The sequence below is a fragment of the Dipodomys ordii genome, unplaced genomic scaffold, assembly GCF_000151885.1.
Source record: "Dipodomys ordii isolate 6190 unplaced genomic scaffold, Dord_2.0 Scaffold1000000114, whole genome shotgun sequence".
NCBI classification, from domain to species: domain Eukaryota; kingdom Metazoa; phylum Chordata; class Mammalia; order Rodentia; family Heteromyidae; genus Dipodomys; species Dipodomys ordii.
Genome location: NW_012283731.1, coordinates 14,004 through 38,727, shown reverse-complemented (window position 1 = coordinate 38,727; position 24,724 = coordinate 14,004). Strand labels below are relative to the sequence as shown.

The window sequence follows — 24,724 nt, the reverse complement described above, 5'->3', positions numbered from 1 at the left end:
TGCATCCTTGAGAAGAGTGGGATGAGGTGAGTTTTTTGAGTGCTGTGTACCGAGTCCTTTATACAGGGTGCTCTGTACTGTCCTTCAAATGGTGCTGTGTGCTGAGTCCTTCCATAGGGTGGTATGTGCTGAGTCCTTCAAAACTCTGCTATATGCTGAGTTTTTTAAAGGGTGCTGTGCACTGAATGTTTTACACAGGGTGCTACATACTCATTCCTTCAAAGAGTGGTGTGTGTGGAGCCTTAATACAGGGTGCTCTGTGCTGAGTCCTGGGAAAGAGTGCTACGTGCTGAGTTTTTCAAAGCATGCCATGAACTGAGTCCTATACACTGGGTGCTATGGACTTCCTCTTCAAAGGGATCTGTATGCTGAGTCATCCCAAAGGTTACTATAAGCTAAGTCCTTCAAAGGGCTGACTGTGCTGAGTCCTTTACACAGGGTGCTTTGTGCAGTTTTTTGAAGTGTTCTCTGTGCTGAGTCATCCCAAAGGGTGCTATGTTCTGAGGTAGTTATCCCCAAAAATCTCTCTCTCTCTCTCTCTCTCTCTCTCACACACACACACACACACACACACACAGCTACATACACACACACAGGGGTCATCGTGTATCTGCTTGATGTATGGATTGGAGTTGAATGGAGGAGAGTCTCCTCTAGTGGTGGGGCTGAGGGGAGATTTGATTCCCTGGGCAAGTGTTAGGGTTGGTGGGGAGTGCTGAGCTGAGGTGAGGCTGCAATTCCAATGCCCTGGAAGCCTTAGGGCCCAGTCAGGGCTGCTCTTGTAGGCAAGGGTGTGGGGCAGGGCTGAGGGGAATAGGGGGTGAGGCTGAGGAGAGGTGGGGGTGGGGTTGAGGGGAGGAGGAGGCAGGGCCCAGGGGGCTCACTGTGATGGTAGCAATGCCCAGGGGTACTCAGTGGCACACATGCATGTGCAGAGGGGTCGAAGTGGCCTGCAAGAGGAGTGGAGGCAGAGAGAGAGAGAGCAGAGAGGAGTAAGTACATGCATGAGAGGAAGTGGCTTCAGTGGCTGGCTGAGGCCTCAATTGAAGTGAAGGTCCTGACTAGGAGCACAGAGCATGTGGAGCTAGCACAGGAGACACATCACTTCAAGCAGCCTCCCAGTGGCATGGTGGCCATGGACTGTCCCAAGTCCAAGGTTCCAATTATCATGGTGGTGGCAGTGGCCACAGAGGAGGAGGCCACTGAGGAGGAGGCAGCTGAAGAGGCTGCCTTGGCGGCAGCAGTGGCAGGGGCAATGGCAGTATTGGCAGAAACAGGTCTGGCTGTGTATGAAGAGGGAGCTGAGTTGTCTGCAGCTGAGGGGGAGGAGAGGTCGCACTCGCCCTACCATGTGCCCTCAGACCCCGCGCCTCCCTCCCCAACCCTCCCCAAGGTGCTGCATTTCAAAAATGGTGCTGCCAGCCTAGACACAGGGAGCCTCTCTCAGTTGCCCGGCTGAGATAACGCGCCCCTGGCCTGCTTGTCTCAGTGACTCGGTCCAGGTCCCTGGTTCTAAGACTCCGGGCCTGCCACACCTGGAGCCTCTGCGCACAGCTTCTCCCAGCAGCAGACGTGAGCGGCCACCCTACGGACCCACACCCTGGGACACCATTGCCCAGCGAACCATTCGACCCCCCCTCACAGTCTCCCCCATTCTGTGGACCCAGACCCGTGCCTCCCGCCTCCCCTCTCCTGTCCCACCTATGCCTCCCCTGCATCCCACAGTATACCCTTGCTCTGCCGCACATGCACCCCAGGGGTAGGGGGTGGGGGTGCGTGGCAACCCGAGGATCCCTCTCATGTCCCCAGTGGCCAGTGTCCCAGGAAACAGGGGGGATGCAGGGTTGGGTGAGGAGGGGGCACCAGAGAGCTCCTGGCCTGGGGTAATGGAACCACACAGCCACCCATCTGCACCCTTCCTCACCTTGGTGGGAACCTGGTGGCTTCAGTCAGAGGTGGGGAGCAGCATCTCCAAACCTGCCTTCTCGGGTTTTCTCCTTTTTTCTGGGGATAGGGGTGTTGGATGCTGAAGATGTGTGAGCCCTTGTCCTCTATGCTTGGTCACCCTTTCACCTGAGGAGGGTCCCAGAAGAGCCGGGTCCCAGAAGAGCCCACTAGGGAGGTGAGGGCACTGGGCAACAGATATAAGATGAATATCTTGGAGGAACACCCCTCGCTCACACACACCCAGCCTATTCTTCCCACCCCAGCTGCCATCAGTTCTCACAGGGTGATCACATTTCCCAGCTCTGCCAGAATCTGCTGGTGCTCCTGATCCATCTGGTCTCCTCATCCTCCCCAGGACTGTGCCAAGTCGCCCAGAAGCATCTAGGCTGTAAGTAGGAAGTCCATCCATGTATGTAACACTTAGGACACCATCCATTTCCCCAACACCGTCTCCACCCCAGGTCAGACACCCCTCTGGGGGCACCATGAACCCCTGCTTGTTATCTGTCCTGGCTCTGAGGAGCCACCTGTCTCAGGACTCCTTTATCCAGCATCCTGGCCTAGGGTTATGGTTTATGTGGAGTTAAGGTTTGTTGTTCCCAAGAGGAAGATTCTGGCCCTGGAGAAGGGAGAGGCAGGGTGGTTCTTTGTTATTAGAGTGGTGCTCCCCTTTGGTGGGATCCCCTGGTTCTGACAAGGGAACCCCATGCCCCAGCTTGTACATTGTCCCAGATGAGGAACTGACAAACTCAGGAGAGGCACTCTCTGAGTCTCTGTGTGTGTGTGTGTGTGTGTATGAGAGAGAAACAGAGAGAGAGAGAGAGAGAGAGAGAGGCAGGGAGGGAGAGAGATCATCTTTCACCTTGTAAATTGCACGTGCTCCATGGACCAGTCTTCTGTCACAGGTCTGCATTTGTGTGTGTGTGTGTGTGTGTGTGTGTGTGTGTGTGTGTGTGTATGTGTGTGTGTGTGTGTGTTGAGAGAGCAGGGAGATGATAACAATGGAAATATATTTAAGTCACCATGTGTGTATGTGTATTGTTCTTTGGTCATCAATGCCAAGTATGATCCCAGCCTCAATTTTTGTTTTTTCTTTCACCGTTACATGAACCATTTGGGGAAGGTTTCAGTAGATGTTCCTTTCCACCTCTTTCCACCTCTCTCTTCCTCTTTCCTGTAGTTCACAGTAGCTGCTGGGCCTGCGTGGGTCTCCCCTTGGAGGTCTGTGTGAATCGCAGACCAGAGTGGACACCTGTCCTTCTGTTTTCAGGCTGGTGAGGCAAGTGTGACCACAGCCACACTCATACAGCCAGACACCCTGCTCTGGTGTGTAGAGTTGGAGCTAATTCAAGGGTTGGGAATGTGTCCGCCAAACACAATTAGGGAATGAGATGGGGGAGTAGGGCAGAAGATGTGAAGCTAGGAGGGTCTGGTGGGTGGCGAATGGTGTGACATAGCAAATGGTTCACCACAAACATGGATGAGAGGGGAACCTTACCCAGGGCTTTGTCGGTGTCCATGGGCATCTGGGCAGGGGGCTCCAGGCCCCCCCTGGTGGCATGGATTCCCTCCTAGGGCACTGCACCGGTGGGCAGTGCTCCCTGGAGTCCAGTAGACTCCCATCTGTGTCCCGCCTGGGCCGCTTCCAGCTGGGCAGTGGTAGGCAAGTGCGTTCCCCCTGCTGAACCCTGCAAGGTGTCAGGCCATGGCAGTTAACTAGGACAGGCTCAATGTCAGTTTCTGTAACCTGCTGTAGGCTGTCTTGAAGGAAAAGGGGACCACTGACTTTGGAAACATTTAAGTTTGATAGGGACAACTGAAATGCCAGCTTTTCCAGGATTTTTTCTTTAAGCTGGCAATTACTCCTAATGACTGGGATTATGGGTCAAATTAGATGGACCATTTCAGCTGTCAAACAATGATGTTCAAAGCAGCACAGGCAGAGTTCCCAGGCCAGATCGTCTCCTGTCATGAACATCCTCTTTTGGCTGCCTTCCTCCAGCAGCTGCTGATTCTCCTCTGGTTCTCTCTAGGGTGACCACCACAATCAAGGACATCATGAGGAGCAAAGATGGTGACCTCTCCATCCCCAGCCTGCCAGCTGTGAGCAGAGAATATTCCCAGCATTGCACTGCAATCTGGGAAATTCAGAGAACCAGGATGCTTCAAGGATCCTTTCTCTGCAAGATGAAACTTGGGGGCCGGATGTGGTGGACCATCCTGTCTGGCCCCAAGAGGAGGAGAGGAGGCCCCTTGAGCCAGGCTTTCACCTCAAGTGCCTCATTCACACCTGAGGGCTGAATTGAGTGCCAAACTGTGGGTTAGCGGCTGGACAACGATTTTTGAGAAGAGAGGCATCGTAGAGCTCCAGAATCCAGCGAGTACATTTTGGCTCACATCCTCAGAGCCAAAAGAGTTAAGTGCGGTGGCACCAGGAGGGCAGGACAAGGGATGAGGGAGAACTGTGGAAGAGCTACTTCAGGCTTCAACACCTCCCCCACTAACCCCTCCACCCCCAGGATGCTTACCTGAGTTGGATGGGAGTTTTCTGTAATATTGTCGTAGAGAGATGCTCATTTATTTATCCAACAAACCGTTACAGTGAGTGCCAGGTCCAGGCGGTCATAGACGCTGAAAGGTTCCAGTGCTGGTTCCACAACACATGAAGAAATCTTGGTTTGAGCTGGATGCCGGTGCTTCATACCTGTCATCCTAGCTACTTAGGAGGCTGAGATGCGAGGACTGAGGCTTAAGTCCCAGGAAGAAAAGCCTGTAAAACTCTTATCTCCACAAACTACCAAAAAGAAAATGCCAGAAGTGGATGAGTGGCTCAAGCTGTAGACTGTTGGCCTTGAGTAAAAAGTCTCAGGGACAGCACCCAGGCTCTGAGTTCAAGGTCCAGGAGTGACACAAAGAAAGGAAAGAGAAAGAGGAGGGAAGGATGGAGGGAGAAAAGGAGGAAAGGAAGGAAAAATGGAACATGCGAGCCTTGGTTTGGAGTCCCTGGATCAAGGGAGCCAGCCATTCACAATCTCTGTGGGGACACTTTCAGAGCCTAAAGCCAATAACTAGGACCAAGCCACTGACCCCTCAGCAACTTCATGACATCCAGGAGCTGTGTGGTCGCCGACTGCAGAGGGAAACAGCCTTGGGTAGACCCTAGGGCTCAGGGTGTGTCACCAGGCTCCCCTGGCCCACCGAGTTTATTTTCTAGTCAGATAAGAAGACATTGTCCAAAGGATAGCAAGGTATAGGCTGAGGGAGTGTCAAGAGTGGGGTGGCAAGGGATAAGCAAGAAGATGAAGAGGGAGTACAATCCCAGGTCAGGTGTGTCAGGCCATTGGAGCCATGACCTCACCTAACAACTTAGACCATTATTGATAGAGACTTTGGCCCAGCCACATGGCTGTTAAAAGTCCTGGCACTTTGGGTTCACCACTGACCAGCTGGCTGTCATCCACTGCTAGATGCCTTGGGGACTGGGACTTTTGCTGGCTCAATCTGAAGATGACACCCCCAGTGTTCATTTCTCAACCAGAGACAGAGGTAAGCCTGCCACTGGCACAGGACATCCAGAGAATGAGGGGGGAAATCAGACCCCTGTTGTCCCAAGACTTCCTCTAGGGGACTGTAGGGCCCCGTGACTGCCATTCTCAGAGATAGAGGTGGGTCCCTTTGCTGGCTCAACTTTTAGTCTAGATGGCAGACCTGGGATTCAGAGAGGGCCGACTGAAGGTGGGGCAGGGCTGGGTGGAGGCTGGTGGGAAAACCAGAGGCACTGAGCTCTGAGCAAGGTTATTTCATCGGGGATACTGACAACCCAGGAACATTCCTGGGATGGATAGGCCTTTTCTCCTTCCCGAGAGAGGGACCTACAGCCCTCCAGTCTGCTTCCCTTGGCCAAGAAATCCTTCCAATCTCATATCTTGTGGCTGGATAACTAGACCTCAACTGACTGACCAGTGTCAAGGGATCTTAAGTCCTTGATGAGGTCACGGGATCCTCAGTATGAGATTGTACTTGAATGTTCTGTCTTGGTGCATGGTCAGTCCCATCTAAGACTGATATAATCTAGGACATAGAATCTAGAGAATCAGAGCAGGATGGGGTCTATTCTGTGAGTCTTGGGTATTATGTGTGTTTTGAGCTCCCATGTGCCCACCTGCTTCCCTTTCTTGGGTAGGTCTATGTTAGAAAAAGTTTATAACTAGGGCCTGGGTCCCATCCCTTGTGTTATGCTCAAAGCTAGCATTCTGCCATTTGAGCCACAGCTCCACTTCCAACTTTTTTGGGTGTTTAATTAGAGATAAACATTCTCATGGACTTTGCTGAGAAGGGTGCATCCAACTGCAGTCCTCAGATCTCAGTCTCCTGAGGGGATAGGATGACAGGCTTGGAAAAGTATCTTTGGCCAGGTGCCAGTGTCTCATGGCTATCACCCTAAGAACTCAAGAGCAGAAATCTGAGAATCACGGTTCAACTCAATGCCAGCTTGGGCAGGAAAGACCCTCATTTCGGTTAGGGGGGCAGGGTGCAGAGGAAAGACCCCAGACCTGACACCTCCTGGGGGACATTGGTTCTTGTGACAGAGCCATGTCATTGCTGTGGATAAGAAGGAAGCTGGCTGTTGAAGTATCAAACCCACTCATGTCTGCTTCCCACTCCCAACAAGGAGGTACAGTGTGGTGTGGGTGGCACAGCCCTGGGCCTAAGGAATTATAAATGGATGGTGGTGGTCAGGAGCTTGTAGCTCCCACCCATCATCTTGGCTATTCAGGAGTCTGAGGGCTGATGGCCGTGACTCAAAGCCAGCCCGGGGAGAAAAGTTCATGAGATTCTTTTTTTTTTTTTTTTTTTTTGGTTGGTCATGGGGCTTAACTCTGGGCCTGGGCGCTGTCCCTCAGCTCTTCAGCTCAAGGCGAGCGCTCTACCACTTGAGCTACAGCGCCACTTCCGGTTTTCTGGTGGTTTATTGGAGATAGGAGTCTCACGGTCTTTCCTGCCCAGGCTGGCTTTGAACCGCGATCCTCAGATCTCAGCCTCCTGAGTAGCTAGGATTACAGGCGTGAGCCACCAGCGCCCGGCAAGTTCATGAGATTCTTATCTCTCATAAACCACCTCTCTCCCCCAAGCCCACACACAAAAAAGCCAGATGTGGTGGTGTAGCTCAAGTGGTACAGCCTCAGCCTTTAACAAAAGAAGCTCAGGGATAACACCCAGGCCCTGAATCCAAGCCCTAGGGCTCACACAATCATAATAAAATAAATGAACAGTGACACCTTTTATCTGACTACCAAGAAAGATGGATTCAGTCTTCTAGCTGGCTGGTCCTTCTAGCCAAAGGTAAGGTGCTTCCATTGATGTTCTCCTAATCCTCTCCTTTTCTCCATTATCTGTCCAGGCTTCAGTTGCAGGACAGAATTCGGATCATCCCCCTGGTTATGACCTTAAGTACCCTTGCCTATCCACCTTCCTTGAGGTCAGGATTCTTTATGCACTCCCTGCTGGGAGGATGTGGCACCACAGAGATAAGGGTAGGTATCCCTGACACTTACACACACAAACACACACACACACACACACATACACTCTCACACACACACACACACCCAAACCCTCCCACACACCACTAGGCCTACTCAGACTAGCCTTTTCCAAAGACATTTTATCTCTTTGGATTAACTGACCTAGGAGAGGATTTTGATCCCCAGTCACTGATTATTTTAACTTGGGCTTGCTAGTTGACTGGAAATAAACAGGAGCAAGAAAAAGCATTTGGTGCCTGTCACCTGGTGCTCAGGCTCATCCCTGTCATACTGGAGGCTGAGATCTGAGGATCACTATTTGAACCCAGCCATAAGCTGAAAAGCTCGTGAGACTCTACTCTCCATGGAACCACCAAAAAGCCAGAAGTGGAGCTGTGGCTCAAGAGGTAGAACACCAGCCTTGAGCAATAAAACTCAGAGAGTCTGCTCCCAGATCCTCAGTTCAAGCCCACAAAAAGAAATGGCCCTGTCTTATGACCACAGACTGCCTACCTGGGCTTTGAGTGCCCTCTCACGGAGTGTGATAAAACACCTGTCCCTGGGTGGTGTATCAGTGCCTTCAGAAATCCTGTAGTGGAACCCAGGCCTGCCACTTTGTGCACTCTCAACCCACACTGGCCAGAAGGCAGAGTGTGACAAAGCCGGCAGCCTGCAGAGCGAAGAGTTGCCAGCTCTGCCAAGGTGATCGGAACGGGCTTCTTAGAGGCAGCACTTGAAAAGGGGGTCCTGCTTAAGAAGAATGATCTGACAGGAAACACAGAGGTCAAAGGTGCTGCAGATGATGGAGAGCATAGCAGAGCATGTTCATTTCCAGCCAGGGCTGCAGGTGAGAGATTTGGTACAGTTGTGTGAGTCTTGGTATAGATGTGTGAGACTGTCCCAATACAGTTCTCCAAGGGACCTTAGTGAAATGTGGATGGCTATGCCCTGAAGCTCTTAGTAGATCTATCCATGCTTTGTGTCTCTTTCTTTGACAGAGGGGAGCTGGAAACTCTTCTGCCCTAGGCACCCCTGGACCCAGTTATCAGCAACCCTCCCAATGTCTTCCACCGGGACATGGAGCAGCTGTCCCCAGAAATCCGCAGTTACCTATTGGGTAGTACGGGGGGATACAGGGCAGGCCCCAGAACTCCTACTGTGTCTGATCTTCCCTGGATGACCAGTCCATCCAGAGGAGGCAGATGGGAACTTAGAGAGGGCTAGTGATGTGAAGGGGGTCCTTTAAAGCCTATGGCCCTACCCAAATTCTTAGCCTCCCTTTACTGTCCCTGAGGGAGTTAGAGGAGTGTCTAGGTGGTAGCGTCTAGAGGAGGACTAATGGAAATTCTGAAGGATGAGACACCATAAGCTGTGTGCCTGTGGCTCATGCCTGTCATCCCATGCCTATCATCCTGGCCACTCGGGAGGCTGAGATCCAGAGGATCTCATTTCCCAGCCCAGGCAGCAAAGTACCACGAGAGCCTCATCTCCAATCAAACTGGAAGTGGAGCTGTGGCTCAAGTGGTAGAGCACTGGCCTTGAGGAATAATAGACATCAGAGACAGTATCGAAGCCCAGAGTTCAAGCCCCTCAATCCAAAAGAAAGAAAGAAAGAAAGCCACCCCTTCTTTGGTTGTAAGAGATGGTGATGTAGTCGGGGTGCTGTGGTTGGGATAACAGGTGCTGGCCTCACCGTACAGACATTTCTAAGAACTCCCCAGGTTTGCCCCAGTGAGAAGCCACAGCACGGAGGGCAGTGCCTTACCAAGAACTCCAGAGGTCGTGGCCTGTGGCAGGCAGGAACTGGATGAATGGTAGCAGGTGTAGGATGGTAGAGGTTGAGATTTGAGGATCTCAGTTCAAAGCCAGCTTGGGCAGGAAAATCTGTAAGACTTTATCTCCAGTGAACTACCAGAAAGCCAGAAGTGGCATTGTGGCTCCAGTGGTAGAGCACTCACCTTTAGCTGAGGAGCTGAGGGACTGCGAACAGCCCCAGAGTAAAACCCCATGACCGACAACCAAAAATAAGGTAGCTGAGATTTCTGCATAGTGGTATGTATATTTAGGAAATGCCAAGCTATGTTATAAGCCATTCCAGACGTGTGAGAGGCGCTGAGTTTTGTCTACAGTTGGTCTGGGGATAGTAGTGCCTTCTTCTTGAGGGTGGGATGGTCAGGGTGCTCAGGGTCTGCTGAGGCCTTGGGCTACCTGTGTGCGTGTGTGTGTGTGTGTGTGTGTGTGTGTGTGTCTGTGTCTGTGTCTGTGTCTGTGTGTTTGTGTGTGTGTCTGTATGTGTTTGGAGGTAGAAGAACTGGGCCTTGAACTCAGGGCCTAGGTGCTGTTCCTGAGTTATTGTGCTCAAAGCTAGTGCTCCGACACTTGAACCACAGCTTCACCTCTGGCTATTTGGTGGTTCACTGTAGATAGGAGCCTCACAGACTTTCCTGCATGGGCAGGCTTTGAACCGTGATCCTCAGATGTCAGCCTCCTGAGTAGCTAAGATGACAGACATGAGCCACCCATGCCGGATTTGTGTATATGTGTGTGTTTGTGTGTGTGTGTGTGTGTGTGTGTGTGTGTGTGTGTGTAGAAGTGGGTTGTAACACGGAGCGCTGGACCCTTTGGTAACTTATAACTGCTGTCTTTGGGGGATGCATGGGCTTTGTTGCCGAAGTTTAGGGCAAGGAAGGGTGGAACACTTGAAGGGGACTCAGCACCATTAAATTATAAGACCAAAGGATCTGTGTGCCCTGGAGATGTCTACTCCCTTAGCCCTGGTTGGTGGCAGAGAGAGCTTAGGAGGACTTGGGGGTGGGGCCCACAGGGAGTGACTCCAAGGGGAACAGACAGCATAGCCAGCTCTTAGTAAGGATGTGAGCCCTGTTAGTATTGAGTGCACTGGTATGGTCAGAGTCTGTGTCTTCTCATAATGTCTCATGGGTGAGGCCAACCCTATTTTAAATCTTGACCTGTGATCTTCAGATTTCAGTATCCTGAGTAGCTAGAATTACATGCATGAGCCTCTGATTCTTTTTGGTATGTTAGGGTTTGTACTCAAGGCCTTAGGCTTGCCAGTCAGGTCTTCTACCATGTGAGCTAAGCCTTTCTGTCTTGGGCATTTCCGAGATAGATAATATATGCTCAGGCTGGGCTGGATCGCAGCCCTCCTATTTGTGACAGGCATGTGTCAGTAAGCCTGGTCCTTTTTAGTTGGAATGCTAAACATGTAGTGCCATGCTCAGTCATTGGTTTAGATGGATTGTCCCAAACGCTTAGTCTGTGGCAGCCAATTCTTGACCTAAGGTGAAGCTCTGGGTTGGGCCTCAACCATTGGTCCTCAGTCTCCTCCCGAGACAGTTGTGAGGAAACAAGGATTCAATACTGGGGGATCTCTGGGGCAGATCCAGGCCTTGAGGGAGAGGCTGTCAGATATGGTTCTTGGCAATTCTGTGAGCATATGACAGGAAGATACTCAGAAAGCGCTCAGATGGGGCCTGTTATTTATCATGCAACAGGTACAGGATTATGAATCAAAACACGGCTCTCTTTCATCCTTACCCTATCCCCATGAGGAAGGGGATCCTTCACTGTGCTCAGTTTTGCAGTTGGGGAAAACAAGGCATTGAGACACTAGGTGACCTACTCATGACCCCCAGCTGACAGCAAGCTTGGCCTGACTTCTCTGCCATGTTCTCTAGGACAGTGGGTGTTATTCAGTCCACTTCTTATGGTGGCCAGTCCACTTCTTGTCAGTTGTGAGGCTTGAACTCTGGACCTGGGCACTGTCCCTGAGCCCCTCAGATCAAGGCTAGCACTTTACCACTTGAGCCACAGCATCACATCCAATTTTCTGGTGGTTCTTTGGAGATAAGAGTCTCACAGATGTTCTTGCCTGGGCTGGCTATGAACCATGATCCTCATATCTCAGCCTCCTGTGTAGTTAACATTAGAGTCCTGTGCCACCGACCCTCAGCTAAAGTGTAATTCGGATTTTCTTTCTTTCTTTCTTTCTTTCTTTCTTTCTTTCTTTCTTTCTTTCTTTCTTTCTTTCTTTCTCTCTCTCTCTCTCACATTCTCTGTCTCTCTCTGTCTCTGTCTCTCTCCCTACCTATCTCTCTCACACAGGAACTGGTTGAATGGGTGCTGGAGGAGGTGGCCCAGGGTCCCCATGTGGCTGGGACTCAAGGTGGCCCTCCCATTCTGGAGGTGGGCTGTGGGTCAGGAGCTGTCTCACTCAGCCTATTGAACAAGCTCCCTGAAGTAAACCCTTCTGTGTCCAGGTTAGACTGTGTCGGATATTTATCATCCGTCCCTCCCATGAGTCCTTCCCCACTACCCTCTGCTAAGACAGTTAAAGGAAAGTGGATAAGGAGGCATCACATTGTCCTCCCACCCAGCATGATCCCGGGCCTCTGATCCTCACCACCACTTATCTCGCCAGACCCTGGTTATAAGAAAATGAATCCACTCTATGTCTACTTCGCTTTGCTGGAGTGTGTTGTTTCAGGGTGGAGGGGCAGTATGCAGAGGAAAGACCCTAGGCATGACACATCTTGGGGGACATTTGTTCTTGTGACAGAGCCAAGTCATTGCTGTCAATAAGGAGGAAGCTGCCATCAGATTGACCCAGAACAATGCTCACAGGTAGGTAGGCTGTTGAAGTATAAGACCCACCCATGTTGGTTTCCCACTTACCACAAGGGGGGTGCAGTGTGGGTGGCCCAGAACTGGCCCTAGGGGATTATAAAAGGATGGTGGCAGTCACGTGCTGGTGGCTCAGGAGGCTGAGGTCTGATGGTTGTTACTCAGAACCAGCCCATGCAGGAGAGTCTGTGAGATTCTCATCTCCCATAAACAACCTTCCCCCATACACAAAAAAGCTAGATGTGGTGCTGTGGCTCAAGTGGTAGAGATTCAGCCTTGAGAAAAAGAAGCTCAGGGATGACACCCAGGCCCTGAATCCAAGACCTAGGACTCACAAAAAAATAATAAAATAAATGAATAGTGGGCACCTGTTATTTTACTACCAAAAAGGATGGATTCAGTCTTCTCTCTGGTACTTGTAGCCAAAGATAAGGGGCTTCCTTTGATGTTCCTCTAAATGTCTCCTTCTCTCCATTATCTCTCCAGGCTTCAGTTTCAGGATAGAATTCAGATCATTGTACTCGATGTGACCTTACATACCCTCCCTACCCACCTTCCTTGGGGTGGGTATCCAGGATGTACTCACCACTGGGAGGATGAGGCACCACAGAGATGGGGGTTAGTGTCCCTGAAACTCATACTCTCTCTCTCTCTCTCTCTCTCTCTCTCTCTCTCTCTCTCTCTCCCTCCCTCCCTCTCTCTCTCTCTCTCTCTCTCTCTCTCTCTCTCCAATTCAATTCAAAGTAGCCTTTTCCAAAGACAGTTCATCTCCATGGATTAACTGATCTAGGAGACAAACTTGAACCCTTGAAACTGAGTATTTTAACTGGGTCTTGATAGTTGACACGAGATAAACAGAAGCTAAAAAGAAAGGCTCTGGTGCCCATTACTTCTGGCTCAGGCTCAAGCCTGAAATCCTGGCGACTTGGGAGGCAGAGATCTGAGGATCAAAGATCAAAGCCAGTTATAAGCTGGAAAGCCAGAGAGACTCTTCTCTTCATGGAAGCACCAAGAAGCCAAAAGTGGAGCTGTGACTCAAGTGGTAGAGCAGCAGCCTTGAGCAAGATAACTCAGAAAGAGAGCTCCCAGATCCTGAGTTCAAGCCCACACAAAAAATGGCCTCATCTTGTTGCCCCTATTGCCTGGGCCTCGAGTGCCCTCTCATGGAGTGTGGTACAGCACTGGTCCCAGGATAGTGTATGAGAGCCTTCAAAAAGTGGGTGGTAGAAGCCAGGCCTTCTTCATGTGCTCTCAATCCACACCGGCCAGAAGGCAGAGCGTGACAAGGCCGGCAGCCTGCAGAGTGAAGATCCCTCTCTGCCAGGGCAATTGGAGTGGGATTCTTAGAAGCAGGACTTGAAAGGGGATCTTACTTAACAAGGAGGATCAGACAGGAAGCACAGACAACATAGCTGAGCATGATCATTTCCAGCCATGGCTGCTGCTGAGAAACTTGGTACAGATGTGCAAGACTGTCCCAAGACAGGCCCAAGGGGTCACAGAAAAACAGCTATCCAAGGATGAGATTGTGTCTTAGCAGTATTGGGCTCCATAGCACACAGGAAACCCTTGATTCAATTCCTAGGTCCCACATACACAGAAAAAAGTCAGAAGTGGCACCTTGGCTCAGGTGGAAGAGCACTTGCCTCCAGCAAAAGAAGCTCTAAAACAGCGCTCAGGCCCGTGGTCAAGCCCCAGGACTGTCAACATAAAACAGCACTCAAAGGGACCTTGGTGATGGGTGGATGGATATGCTCTGTAGTTCGTAATAGATCCATCCATGCTTTGTGTCTTCTTCTTTGACAGAGGGGAAGTGGACACTCCTTCTGCCCTGAAGACCTGGACCCGGTTATCAGCAAAACTCCCAACATCTTCCACCAGGACATGAAGCAGCTGGCTCCAGAAATACTCAGGTACCTGTTGGGTGGGGCAGGGGCATACAGGCAGGCCCCAGAAGTCCTAGAGGGTCTGATATGCTCCGGATGACCAGACCATCCACAGGAGGCAGATGGGAGCTTAGAGAGGGTTAGAGATCTGGAGGGGACCCTTTAATGCCCATGGCCCTACCCAGATTCCAAGCTCCATTTGCTGTCCCTGAGGGTGGTAGAGGAGTATCTAGGTGGTAGTGTCTAGAGGAGGTCTAGGAGGAAATTCTAAAGAATGAGATACCATAAGCCCTGGCCTGGTGTTTCACACCTGTCATCCTGGCTACTTGGGAGGCTGAGATCCAGAGGATCCCGTTTCCCAGCCCAGGCAAGAAAGTCCCATGAGAGTCTCATCTCCAATCTCCAACTGGAAGTGGTTCCTTGGCTCAAATGATAGAGCACTGGCCTTGAGCAAAAATAATCATTGGAGACAGTATGCAAGCCCTGAGTTCAAGCCCCTCAACCAAAAACAACCAGAAAGACACCCTTTGCCTACAAGAGATGGTGAAGGAGTGGGGGTGCTGTGGTTGGGAGACCAGTTGCTGGCCTCAATGTACAGAAATTTCTATGATCTCCCCAGGTTGGCCTGAGTGTGAAATCACAGCAGGTGCGCATTGCCTTACCAAGAACTCCAGAGGTTGTGGCCTGTCTTAGGCAGGGAGTGGGGTGAATGTGAGCAGGGGTGGGAGGGTAGTGTCAATTTTATTCTCGCCTTCCATGGAAGTATGGTTTTGGCAGCTGGTGTCAAAGTCTGAAGCGAAGGATTGCATGTAATTTGTAGCCTGACAACTTGGGTTTCCCCTGGGTATAAGAAGGCAACTGAAGCTGGGTGCTGCCAGTGGCTCACAACTATAATCCTAGCTACTCAGGAGACTGAGATCTGTGAAGGCCCAAAGTTCAATCCCCATGACCAACAACCAAAAATAAGGTAGCTGAATTTTCTGCATAGCAGTGTGTACAGTAGGAAATGCCATGCTGTGTTATGAGCCATTCCAGATGTGTGAGAGGCTCTGCGTTTTGTCTACAGTTGGTCTGAGGATGCTAGTGCTATCTTCTCGGGGGTTGGGATGTTCAGGTGCTCAGGGACTGCTGAGGCCTTGGGCTACCCCTGTGTGTGTGTGTGTGTGTGTGTGTGTGTGTGTGTGTGTGTATTTTCCCCTCATCTTTCTCTGTCCCCTTCTTGGGCGCCTGTCTGCCTCTTCCTGACTTCAGAGGGAGCACCTCCTCCATGGCACCCTGCCTTTATCCCCCTATCTGGGTCTACCATGAGTCCTAAATTTCCAGAGACCTGTACATTATAGCTTTTTGTTGGTGCCCAAGTCTGGCTGTCCATAACTTTGGCCGCCTCCAGAGGATTCTGGGTCAGCAAGGCCAGCAAAAGAGGAGGGGCTCAGTCATGCCATGTCCTGTCCTTTTCCTCAGCTGGGCCTCTGGATGCATGTCCATCCTAGCAGGCTGGCAATGGAGTAGGAGAAGGGTGGTTGCCAATGGCTCTGGACAACTTCAGCCTGATAGCTGACTGAAGGCCACCCAAACAAGGAGGATCTGGGGCTACATGGAAAGTGAGCCAAGTTGTTTTGGAAGTATCCATTGGTGTCTAGGAAATGTAAACATACATTATCACAGGAAAGTCTATTTTCCCCCCCGCCCAGCTGGACCTCTCAGGTCCTTCTACACAATTCCGGATAACCATAAAACAGAGGCACACACTAGATTCCAGAGTCAGGGTAGAGGGGGTGAGAGACTGGTATGGCCAGTACCTCAATGTTCTGGGGCATTAGCCTTGACCTGGTTATGTCCCCCTTGTGTAAGTTCAATTCTTAACCCAGTGCTAGCCACAAACTGGCTACTTGTGGCAGTGTTGTGGAAGTGGCAGGAATGGAAGTGAGATCTAGGATGACCAAAATCTGGATTTATGGCTTGCGGGGTTGGTGATGGCAAAGGGTATTTATTTTAAAAAAAATCTCAGAGGGCTGGGAAGGTGGCTCAGTGGTAGAGTGCTTGCCTTGCATCCCTGAGGTCCTGGGTTCGATTCCTCAGCACCACATAAGCAAAAAGGAAAAAGCCGGAAGTGGCACTGTGTCTCAAGTGGTAGAGTGCTAGCCTTGAGCTGAAGAGCTGAGGGACAGTGCCCAGACCCAGAGTTCAGGCCCCATGACTGGACCCCACAAAAAAAATCTCAGAGCTGGAATTCAGTGCCTAGGCACTGTCCCTGAGCTAACAATCTACCACTTGAATCATAGCTCACCTGTCATCTTTTTTAGTAGTATAGTGGAGAGAAGAGTCTCATGGACTTTCTTGCCTGGGCTGGCTTCAAGCTGCCATCCTAAGAGCTCAGCCTATTGAGTATTGGATAGCTGGTATGAGACATTGGCACCTTCTAAAGACGTTAATATGTGTGTGTTTGTGTGTGTGTGTGTGTGTGTGTGTTTACCGGGGCCTGAACTCAGAGTCTAGGTGCTATCCTTTAGCTTGTTTGCACAAGGTTGGTGCTGTACCATGTGAACTAGGGTAGCTTGGCTTCCCAGCTTTTTGATGATTCATTGGAGATAAGAGTCTACCCAGGCTAGTTTTGAATCTTGATTGATCCTTGAGTAGCTAGGATTATAGGCATGAGCCACTGGCACCCAGCTGCAAGGATGTCTTTTCCTATGCTCTTCTGTTCTAACAGCTGTCTACTTGCCCTGGCCTAGATCTCTGACCTCTACATCAGTTCCAAGCAGCCCCAGACTGTGTGGAGAACATAAAGCTCAAACCTGATCCCATTTCTTTGTCCTCAGGGGAGGGTATGTTTTGTCTGAAGCCTGGGTTGGAGGGGTAGCTGTACATGTGTGCCCGGCTGGGACAGAGAGGAACTTTGTTTTATCCAAGAAGGAAAGTCTGGCCAGTTAGATACTAATAGCTCATTCTCTCATATTCCTATCTCCTCAGAGGCTGAGATCTGAGGATTGCCATTCAGTGGCAGCCCAGCTAGAAAAGTCTGTGAGAATCTCTTCTGCTCAAGTGGTAGTGCTAGCCCTCAATGAAAAAACTCAGGGACAGAGCCTGGGACCTGAGTTCAAACCCCTGTACCAATATGTGCATGCACAGATGCATGTACACATACACACACACACACACACACACACACACACACAGACAGGTATTAATGATGAGCTGAGGTAGAACTGTGGGCAGTCCTGAGGCATAATCATAGTAAACTCTCAATGCAGATCAAGTTGTTTCTCCCTAAGCCCTTCTTGTGCTGAGGGGTCTGGGTAATGGCAGTAAGTTCCATGGAACCTGCCCATCCATTCATGCATGGGGCCACAGGACCAAGGGAAGGACACTATGGATGCTCCTTTGTAGTTGGCCCATGATTGCAGACCTTCATCTGCCCCCGAGCACTGGTGAGGAAAGCAGGGCTCCAAGCCCTGGGACTCCAGGGGTAGTGAGTGCTACAAGCAGCAGCCAGCAACCTGTGGATTCCTGAGCCTACAAGCCTTTCATGAGCCCAACTCAACACCCGTCAAAGGTGTGCCTGACAGATTCTCACTTTTGTGATACTTGCATGAGTGGGCATTACCTGCTGTGCCATCTTGCAGCTCCTGCCCCTCCTGGCCCAGAACTCTGGTATGAGATGTCGATTTACTGCTCAGATCCATACTGCACCCATGGCAGATGCCATTCTGATGACTCGACCAAAGACCTCCATGCCCCAAGGCTTGACCCATTGATACTGTGGCCTACTCTGCAGCCAAAGAGGCTGCTCTGAAGACTGGTGGGACACCTAGACATTGGGAGACCTTCAGGGGCCCACTGGAAAGCACTCTGCCACAGAGTGAGGTCCAAGCAGGCCAGGTGTTGGTCATGGTGCTTGAACTCGGCCTGGGCACTGTCCCCCAGCTCTTCAGTTTACCAATTGAGCCACAGCACCACTTCCAGTTTTCTGGAGGTTCTTTGGAGATCAGAGTCTCCCAGACTTTCCGGCCTGGGCTGGCTTCAAACCGCAATCCTCAGATCTCAGCCTCCTGAGGAGCTAGGAGGACAGGTGTGAGCCACCTGTGCCGGGCTGATCTGGAGTTTCACTACAGTGGACTAGGAGCTCCTGAAAGCTTTTCTTTATTTTTTTAGGTGGCAGTACTGGGGCTTGAATTGAGGGGTCTGGGCTTTGGTCTCTTAACTTTTTCCCTCAACTTTCCTCCCTCTGATCTTAGTCTCCTGAGTAGCTAGGATTTGCAGGGGTTGAGCCACTGGTGGTATTAGGCTAAAAGCTTTTCTTTTTTGGGGGAGGAGGTCAAGTCGTGGGGCCGGAACTCTGGGCCTGGGCACTGTCCCTCAGCTCTTCAGCTCAAGGCTAGTGCTCTACCACTTGAGCCACAGCGACACTCCCGGCTTTTTCTTTTTTGCTTATGTGGTGCTGAGGAATCGAACCCAGAGCTTCAGGCATGCAAAGCAAGCGCTCTACCACCGAGCCTCCTTCTCATCCCCTAGAAGCTTTTCTTAAGCAAGCGTTCTTCCCCTCATTTGCCCTGACTCCTCCATGCAAAGGAGGCCTGAGGGTCAGGAGCTATAAAAAATAGCCTTCCAGCCACAGGAAATGGCTGGGGTCCATGGTGAAAAGACAAGCTAATCTTCCCCCTGGGCCCCATTCTGGGACCCCAACCTCTGCCCTACCTGTGACTCAAGTACAAACCTTGACACAGCCTTGAATGTCCTGCCAAACTTGTCTGAAGCCACCAAACCTTCATTCCACCCACACCACCTGCTCTAAACCACACCTCAAGACCGTTGCCCATTCTGGACCTTCTGCCTGAGGCTCTCTGTCCTCTTTCACATCTTAGAACACCTGTGGAATTTTGGCACTGGTTATATCACCTCATGGAGCAAGTCTTTCCTTCCAATCTCCCCCTTTTCTTTTTTTAGTATTAAGGTTCTAGAGATGGAACTTGTGCAGGCTGACTGGCAAATGCTCTATCTTGATGTGTGTGTGTGTGTGTGTGTATGTGTGTAAGGTTGTATATGTGTGTGTGTGTGTGTGTGTGCGTGTGTGTGCCATTCCTGGGGTTTGAATTCATGGCCTGGATGGTATTCTATCCCTGAGCCTTTGTGCTCAAGGCTTGTGCTCTACTACTTGAACCACAGCTCTACTTCTGGCTTTTTGGGTGTTTAATTGGAGAAAAGTGTCTCAGGTAGACTTTCCTCCTTACAATTGTCATCCTCAGATCTCAACATCCTAAGTAGCTAAGATTACAAGGGTGAGTCACTAACACCTGCCCTCTACCCTACCTCTTCCCTATAACCTCAGCCCTCCTCTAAGTCCCAGAACAATATATCTCACCAGGTTGACTTTTTTTTTGCCAGTCTTGGGGCTTGAACTCCGGATCCGTGCTTATTTTGCGCAAGGCTAGCACTCTACCACTTAAGCCCCAGTACCACTTTTGGCTTTTTCTGTTTCTGTGGTACTGAAGAATAGAACCCAAGGCTTCATGCATGCATGTTATGTAAGCACTCTACCACTAAGCCACATACACAACCCAAGGCTCACTTCTAATGGAAGTTATGAAGGTGAGGTATATTAGTTTACCTCTTTTGTTGTAGAAATCGCTGACTATTTCATATCTTTGCCAATACTTGGGACCAGCCTGTGACTTGGCAATGAGGAATGATAAATGAGTGATAGCCACCAGGCTCCAGAGGTCTAGGCTGACATCATACAGAGGGATGGAAAATAAGAAGCCAGAACCTTCGACAACTCCTATAGCCTAGAACTGTGGTCTCCCTGGAGGCAGTGTCTGGCTTCTATGTGTCCCAATGGGACACCTCAGCCAGAACATAAGGCTTCAGTTCTTTAAATGGCAGAGAAGGATGCTTCGGTCAAGTTGATGGCTCAGACTTAGTACTCTCTGAGGGCTTGTCCCAGCTTGCCCAGTTTGGGTGTCTGGGCATGGGCAACCTGCTGAATGCTCATCATCTATACAAAGAAACAAGGAGTTATTGCATCCTCTTTTTTTGGCAGGTCTGTGGTTGTACTATGAGCCTAGGCTCTGTCTCTGAGCTCCTTTTGCTCAAGTGTGGCACTCTTCCCTTGAGTCACAGACCCATTCATGGCTTTTCTTTTTCATGTGACCTCTTAGAAAGAAGGGTATCATGGACTTTCCCGCCCTGACTGAATTCAAATTGGCATTCTTTACATCTCAGCCTCCTAAGGAGCTAGGATTACAGGCAGGAACCATTGATAACTTGCTTTCTTTTCTTCTTGTTCTTATTTTAATCGTAACCATCTGAAATCTTCACGGTGTCATTCCAATGGTTTACATTCAAATTAAACTACTCAGGCTTGGAGTTTTAATGCTAGGTCTGCCACCCACAAATAGAGGGAGATCCTGAAAAACTCATTCCCGTTTATGTGAATGCTAATGGAATATTATAAAAGTAATAATTAAATGTGCAGTTGCTTCATGATTCTATTTTAGAATGCCAAAGAATAATTATTGGATTTATATCTTCCATTCTAGCATCATGATATGATTAAGGATATTGACTAATTTTTAATTAATGCTTCATTAAATGGAAGCATAATTTAATAACTAATTATTGGTAATAATATATATATAATTTAATATCCTCACAGTCCCTCTCTCCCTCTATATATGTATATATATTTATACATATACATATATATATATCTCAATCTACACATTTATCAACATATATATGTATATTTGTGTGTGTGTATATATATATATATATATATATATGGGACTAATGTGGCTTGATCATATATACATATGGGAGTAGTGTGGCTTGATCATAGGTCCTCAGAACTTCCTGGCAGCTCAGTTTGCCAGAGTCTGGTCTGCTAAGACTGTGACCCCATTTATGGATTGGGCATTGTAGTCCATGAGTTGAAATCCCAGGATGGCCAAAAATTTCTTCTTTGTAGTAAGAAGCCAATTTTGACACATTGTTTTCCTTCTCTGCAAAAGTCCTTGACCTCAGTATGATGTATAAAATATATCCTATGTGATATGATATAATAAAAGGAATGTTATATGTGTAATAATACAAAATAAATAAGGGTAATAAATGTCAACACAGTAAACCCATGTGTGTAAATAGATCTCATATATGAACATTCTTTTTTCCAGTGCTGGGGCTTCAATTCAGGCTCTAGGAACTGGTTGAATTTCTTGTCTTCAAGTACAGTGAGCCATTCCCCTTCACCCACAGTGTCACAGAGTTACCCAGACCCTGAGTTCAAATCCCATGCCTGCCAGAAAAATTGTGCAAATTCAAGCCAGGGTCTTATTATTATTATTGCCAAGTACGGAGCTTGAAGTCAGGTCTTAGCATCTCTGCCACTGCCAGTACTGTGATCCTAGAACCTGAGTTCAAATCTCGGGACAAGCAAAAAATATAAAAAATAAAAAAGAGAAGCATAATTCTGAGAAGTTCAAGAAGGTAGTATTACCTTTTTATTTCCTTAGTATTGTAACCATCCTGGGTCTAAATGCCAAGGCCCAGAAAGTGTACATGACCTTGCATTGCTGATGTTTGGCAGCTATTAAGGTAGCCACAGCCGAAACAGGCAAATTAGGTCTGGAGGTGGAATCCCAGGACTGCCACTAATGAATTGCCTGAGATTCTAAGAAACCCATTCCCATATGCATCCATAGGAATGGAATGTTATAAAAGTAACAAATTAGTAGTTAGTGTATGATTATAATATAAAAGTATACACAATTATACTACATTGACTAATTTTCAATTAATATTTTATTATGTATTCAATCATGATACTTTAAAAAGTAAGGAATTTAATCACCAATAATTGGTAGTAATATTCTATATGCAGTTACATAGACATCTCTCTCTTGTTGTATACATATACATCCATTTATCTGTCAACCAATCTACACATTTATCTGTTCATACTCCTGTCACTCCCAGGGCTCAGTGGTAGGGTGCTTGCTTAGTAAGTACAAAGCACTGGGTTCGATTCCTCACTACCGCGTGCACAGAAAAATCTGGAAGTCATGCTGTCGATCAAGCAGTCAAGCATTAGCTTTGAGCATAAAAGCTTAGGGACTGTGTCTAGACCCTTACTCAAGACCCAGGACTGGCACCAAAAAAAGAAAATAGAATGCAACGATATAAAGATAGGACTGCAAATACCTCATCACAGAGCAAACCTGGAGTCTGGTGCTGAGAGCTGACATCTAACCTGATTTAGCCAGGAGTAAACCACTGCAACCCAGACCCTCGAAGCCAGATGCTGCTGGCTCACTCAGCCCTGTCATCCAAGATACTCAGGGGCTGAGATCTGACACTGGTGGGTTTAAAACCCAGCCCTTGCAGGAAGTCTGCAAAACTCTGAGCTGTGGCTCACAGTGGTAGAGCTCTAGCCTTGAGCAAAACATCTTAGAACAGTACCCCCAACCTTCCAGTGCATTCCCTGTGGCTGACTCCAAGCCCTCTCAAAAATCCCATCCCTCTAAATCATTAGATGTGACTTTTGTGTGGTTTGTGACATGTTTCTGAAAGAATGGTGATACCGATGAAAACACCCTAATTCTAATGTCTGCGTGTGGGATACAGCTATGAGATGAGTCCTTCATGAGGTGTGTGCTGAGTCCTTCATGGGGTTCATTCTTTCATCTGGTCCTTGTAAGAGCTCCACAAGTAAGATGATGGTACAGATAAGAAACTTGAGGCTCACTAAAATTATATATGTAATGAAATCTAGTGAGTTGTCTCCTGCAGACAATTGTTTATTTTTCACAGTCGTGAACCTTGAACTCAGGGCCTAGGCACTGACCCTTCCCTGTTGGCTCAAGGCTAACACCCTACCATGTGGAGCCAAGGATACTCTTACAACAGAGTGTTAAGATCTAGGCCTCTGTTGCTGAGGTCAGTCACCCTGCCTACTCATGAAGCTGAGATCTGAGGATCTGGGTTCCAAACTATCCCAGACACAAAGCATCCCATGAGAATATTATCTCCTATTCACCACTTAGAAACTTATTAGAAACTTGAAGTGGAAGCTGGGCAGCACTAACTCACGCCTGTCCTCCTAGCTACTCAGGATCCTGAGAGCTGAGAATCAGGGTCCAAAGCCATCCTGGACAGGAAATTCTTGAGATGGACGCTACTCTCCAGTGACCCAACAAAAGCCTGAAGAAATGTTGTAGCTCAAGTGGTAGCGTACTTGGCTTTAGCTGAAGAAATCAAGGATAGTGCCCAGGCCTAGACTTCAACTCCTCCAACATACAAGAAGAGAAAGAAAGAAACCTGAAGAGTAAGGGGGTAGACTGCTTTGCACATATGAATCCCTGGGTTTTGATTCCTCAGTACCACATCACAAAAAAAAAAAAAAAGACTGAAGTGGCCCTGTGGCTCTGTCATCCTATCTATTAAGAGGCTGAGAGGGGAGGATAGAGGCTTAAGGCCAGGGCAGGAAAGCCTGTAAGACTCTTATCTCCAACTAACAAAAAGAAAACAGCAGAAGTGGATGTGTGGCTGAAGCTGTAGTCTATTGGCCTTGAGTAAAATGGCTCAGAGACATCACCCAGGTTCTAAGTTCAAGGCCCAGGAGTGAAAAAGAAAGGAAAGAGAGAGAAGAGGGAATTACAGAGAGAGAGAAGAAAGAAAGAAAGGAAGAAGGAAGAACATGTAAGCCTTGGTTTGGAGTCCCTGGATCAAGGGAGCCAACCATTCACATCTCTGTGGGGACAGTTTCAGAGCATAAAGGCAGTATGTAGGACCAAGCCACTGACCCCTCAGCAACTTCATGACATCCAGGAGCCTTGTGGTCACTGACTGCAGAGGGAAGCAGCCTCGGGTAGACCCTTGGGCTCAGGGTGGGTCACCAGGTTTCAATCATCTCCGGCCCCCAGGAGTTTATTTTCTGGTCAGATAAGAAGGAAATGTCTAAGGGCTATGGAGGTGTTGGGGTGATGGAGTGTCAAGAGGGTGGAGCAAGGGATAAAAAGCAAGAAGAAAAGGGAGGATGATCCCAGGTCAGGTGTGTCAGAACCTTGCCTGTCAACCTAGACCATCACTGATAGAGCTTTTGACCCAGCCACATTGCTATTAAATGTCCTGGTGCCTGTTGACCACCTGGCTATCATCCACCACAGGATGCCTATGCAGTACGACTTTTGGGACTGGGATTTCCAGGCTCAATCTGAAGATCACATCCCTGGTGTTCATTTTTGACCAGAGACAGAGGTAAGCATGCCACTGGCACAGGACAGACAGGGAATGAGGGCGGGAGTCGGGATAGGTGGTGCCCCAAGACTTCCTCGAGGGGCGTTAGGATCCTGTGATTGTCATTCTCAGAGGCAGAGGTGGGTGTCTTTGCTGGCTCAGCCTTTAGTCTAGATGGCAGATCTAGGACTCAGAGAGAGCCAACTGAAGGTGGGGAAGGGTTGGGTAGAGGCTGGTGGGAACACTCACTAGGCTCTGAGCAGGGTTGTTTCTTTGAGGATACTCATAGGAACATTCCTGGGATGGATAAGCCCTTTTCTCCTTCCTGAGAGAGAGGGACCCTTGGCCCAGAAATCCTTTCGTTCCCACATCTTGTGGTTGGATAACTAGAACTCACCTCACTGTCCAGTATTGAGGCAGTACAGCGAGAGATCCTGCGTCTTTGATTAGTTCAGGGGATCCTCAGTATGAGATTGTAGTTGAATGTCCTAA

General features: G+C 49.1%; 1 protein-coding gene across 1 annotated transcript; it reads left to right on the top strand.

Moving 5' to 3' along the window:
• Positions 1-1,000: 1,000 nt before the first annotated feature.
• On the top strand, positions 1,001-14,029 carry LOC106002688 (the record flags this gene model as incomplete). Its single annotated transcript, XM_013037527.1, has 8 exons — positions 1,001-1,393; positions 3,218-3,273; positions 3,981-4,169; positions 5,415-5,493; positions 11,598-11,732; positions 12,052-12,116; positions 12,603-12,642; positions 13,923-14,029. Coding segments are annotated over exons 1-8 (1,064 nt in total), but the record flags the coding sequence as incomplete, so codon positions are not given.
• Positions 14,030-24,724: the final 10,695 nt, after the last annotated feature.